The sequence below is a fragment of the Vulpes lagopus genome, chromosome 23 (genome assembly GCF_018345385.1).
Source record: "Vulpes lagopus strain Blue_001 chromosome 23, ASM1834538v1, whole genome shotgun sequence".
Taxonomy (NCBI): domain Eukaryota; kingdom Metazoa; phylum Chordata; class Mammalia; order Carnivora; family Canidae; genus Vulpes; species Vulpes lagopus.
Window position 1 is genome coordinate 19,216,890 of NC_054846.1, and position 4,053 is coordinate 19,220,942.

At 50.6% G+C, this 4,053-nt stretch overlaps 1 protein-coding gene across 1 annotated transcript; it reads right to left on the bottom strand.

The window, feature by feature from the left end:
* Nucleotides 1-1,957: 1,957 nt before the first annotated feature.
* On the bottom strand, nt 1,958-3,622 carry POU4F2 (POU class 4 homeobox 2). Its single transcript, XM_041737787.1, has 2 exons — nt 3,338-3,622; nt 1,958-2,899 (listed from the first exon to the last, which is right to left on the bottom strand). Exons 1-2 carry the CDS (start codon nt 3,620-3,622, stop codon nt 1,958-1,960), a joined length of 1,227 nt encoding a protein of 408 aa, XP_041593721.1.
* Between the last annotated feature and the right edge of the window lie 431 nt (nt 3,623-4,053).

Here is a 4,053-nt window from a genome sequence, read left to right on the forward strand (position 1 = left end):
TGTAGAGCCAAATATCACAATCTCATGTGGACAGAAAAGCAAAGCACCCTGTAAGATGAGCTCTAGCTATTAGAGGTCTATTATAAACCCTGTTCTTTTGCACCTTCCTAGAGAAACAGCCCCTACTAAATCCAAATCAGACTATGATAGCAACTCTATAATAAATCAAAATGCTCCTGCTTTTAAAAAAAATCCCCCATCAAAATAATTTCCATATAAATGACTGAAAACAACATCACATTTTAAAAGCCATTTAATTTTAATAGTATATTTTAATGAAAAAAACAGCATACTTTGCCAATAAAACATTAAAATCATCTTTTCAATGAAAGACAATCAAACAACACCAAAAATAACTTAATACATTACCATAGTAAATAAACCATCTATTAACAAAAAGAAAAAAGAAACAAGAAAGCAGATCATATACAGAACTCAAGACTTCAGAGAGCCTCAAATGGAACAGCAATACAGCAAAATTTGTAAGAATATATCTATATGTGCATCATTTTGAATGGAATATTTACAATAGATAAGGTACCAGTCACCATGTACCTAATTTGTTGTTGTTCCAAAAGAATTCTACCAAACAATGTGAATTTACAAGCAGTGCACTGTCTTTCTTATAGTTCAGATTAGTTTTTCTACAAACAAACCTCCAAAAGGAAAAACTGAAGGATTCTTGTAAATGTTAAAATGTAATCAACAAAGCAATTGAAAACAAGAAGATTGAAATACCTTGGTGGAATCTTAGAATCTGGAAGGGCAAACACCAAGTGGCAAAATGCACCTAAAGCTAGAAAATGATGCATCATAGTCATGCTTCCAATTGCTTCACTTCTTTTCTTCCATTAGAGGTGTGTGTGTGTGTGTGTGTGTGTGTGTGTGTAATGGTGAGTGAGAGCGCGCGTGTGTAGTGGGGACAATGTGGGAATCCCCCATTAAATATGTAACAAAGTAAACAATACTTTGGACAGTGAATCAGGTCTACACGATTAAGACATCCATTACTGAGTGTCGACTCACAAATCAGAACACTACCAGTAAAAACAAAGAAAAAAAACAATCGTCATTCAAAGTGAGAATATACAAATAGGCCAAAAGGAACACAGTATAAGAGGAGAGCCATAAAAATTCAATAAACTCGTCAAACATAAAATTGTTTAACTCCACTAGCCATACGTTTCCCCCGTTTTTTAGACTAAAGTTTAATTAATTAGAATGTGCACAAATTAAGTTGCTAGAGAGATAAATTAATAATTTACAGAGGGTTGTTCGGCAATAATCTAATAGCTTTCAAGATCAGTGAACACAGCAGGCGCAACTCCTTTCTTAAGCATTAACACTTGGGAGAGGGAGAGGGGGGTAAGAACCACAATAAAAATATATATATAATATACAGTGTAAATGCAGAAAATCTGCCATCTTTTCTTTTTAATTCAAAATACTTTAGAGATGTCTCTATCACATTAAGCATCAACTCTAGTTTAAAGTTTCAGTCCTGAATCGATTTCTATTTCTGAAAAATAGCTGCAAAGTGTACTTTTAAACTTGAACAAGGGCGATGTCTTTAGGAATAAAAACAAATCTTACTTGATCATTTTGGGGGCCTTTCAAAAGGCTGTCTCGTCTGCCTTTCTGCAAACAGCCAGCTCCAGACTTCCTGCGAAGAAGCGGAGGTGCCTTTTCCGGATGGGGTGGGGTCAAAGGGGACAACTTTGCTACAACTTGACAAATCCCTTCTTTTGTTTTTCTTTCCTTTGAGAAACCGTTTCACCTTCTCACCGGGCTTGGCCTTTGCTCGCTCGTGCGCTCGCTCTCCAATCCTCCCTTTCTCCGGATTCACATTTACTGGAATTGCTTCTGGTAGCCAAAAGTGGAAAGAAAAGAGGCAGGAGAGAGAGGGAGGGAACAGAGGGGATGAGGAGGGGCTGTCCCTGGAGAGACCCAGGGTCTCCTAAATGCCGGCAGAATATTTCATCCTTTTCTGTTTCTGCCTCTGGTTGCAGAACCAGACGCGCACCACGTTTTTCTTAAGGTCCAGCTTCTCGGCGATGGCGGCGATCTTCTCGGAGGAGGGCCGCGGCTGGATGGCGAAGTAGGCTTCCAGCGAACGCTTCTCCGGCGCCGCGATGGACGTGCGCTTGCGCTTCTTCTCCGCGCCGTTGAAGAGCTCGGGCTTGGTGAGCTTCTCACGGTGGGACTTCTCGGCCTCCTCGAGCCACGCTTGCAGGATGGGTTTGAGCGCGATCATGTTGTTGTGCGACAACGTAAGGGACTCGAACCTGCAGATGGTGCTCTGGCTAAGCGAGCCCACGCCGGGGATCTTGAGGTTGGCCAGCGCGGAGCCCACATCAGCCTGGGTCACCCCCAGCTTGATGCGTCGCTGCTTGAAGCGCTCGGCGAACGCCTCCAGGTCCCGGGGGTCGGCGTCCACGTCGCTCATGCAGCCCATGTGAGAGGGCAGCCCGTGCGCGTGGGCCATGCTGAGCGCCGCTTGGTGCATGGGGTTCATGGTGGCCATGTGCGGCGCATGAGCTGGCGTGGACACCACGGCGCCGTCGGGGCCCGCCATGGCACCCAGGGCCAGCCCGGGGCTCAGGTGCTCCAGCAGCTCGCCCTCAAGCGCCTGATGCGGCTGATGGTGGTGGTGGTGGTGGTGGTGGTGGTGGTGGTGCGTGCCCGCCAGCGCGGACGGATGCGAGATGGGCACCGACGAGGAAGAGGCAGCCGACGTGCACGGGATGGTGTTCATGGTGTGGTAGGTGGCGTCCGGCTTGAAGGGGCTGTGGTGGGGCGGGTGGTGGTGGTGGCTCTTGCTCTGGGAGACGATGTCCACGGCCGCCAGAGCCTCGGCGCGGGCCAGCAGGCTCTCATCCAGCCCGCCGAATATATTGCTCTGCAATTGCAAGTAAAAGGCACACATTACGCTCAGCAGGGAATTGTGCGCACTCTCTCCGGAAGCCCCGGCACAGCGCTCGACAACGCCGCCGCGCCTACAACATTCCCAGCACGTTAAAATAATAATAATAATAATAATAATCCTGAAAGTAAGCAGGTGAGACGAAGAGGAGGCAAGCCACTGAGAGAAGCCGAGTGCACGAGGAGGAGGAAAGTAAGCTTGCAAACACAACACAACACAACACGCGCACAGGCAACATCCCAGGTCATAAAAATTAATATGAAAGAAAAGACCCGCTGAATACATAAGAGAGAGAGGGGGGAAATTGGTTGGAGGTGTGGGGTGATTTGCTGTGCAGACATGAAAAAAACATCAAGCAGATAAAGGGGGCTGTCAAAATGTGCCTTTAAGCGTTGATTATGCAGGAATACGCACCGGTGGGGTTGGAAGACACGCTCTCCGCATCGCCTCCGAGCCCCCGCCGCTGCTGCCGCTGCTGCCACTGCTACTCGAGCTGCTGCTACGGCCTCCGCCGCCCCCGCCGCTGCCGCCGCCGCCGCCAGCACTGCTCGAGCTGCTAGGGGAGCTGGCGGAGGGCGCCGCGGGCGCGGAGGAGCCGGGCGAGGCGCTGTGCAGTGCGGAGTACTTGGGCTCCACGTGCAGGCTGCCGCCGTGCGGCATGCTGAACGCCTGCTTGCTGTTCAAGGACATCATCATCATTTTCCCGGTCCGCCCGGGTGCTCGTCCTTAGCGCACGCACTGGTCCCGCCTGCCGGGACCCTCTGGAGAAGTGCTGGGTGAGCGCAGGATCGGGGAAGGGCAATGCAAAGTTGCGCTCTCCCGCAGCCGCTCCCAGCTCTGTGCGCCTTGCGGGGACTACGCGCTCCTCCTCCGGCTCCGCCGTCAATCTGGGGGGTTGCTGGGTTCGGCTAGGCGCTGGCTGCAGACCTGGGCGCCCGAAACTGCCCCCGCGCCTCGCGGCCGCCGAGTTATACTCCCTCTCCCCGCGCCTGCCCCCTACCCCCGCCCTCTCTCCCTCCCTCCCGCGCGCCTCCGCCCTCCCTGCCTGGAAGCGCCCGTCTCTCCTGCTAGGATTCTAGCGTCGCCCCTTCTCCCTCTTTGCTCCCTCTGAAGTCAGGTCGGTTCGGCTC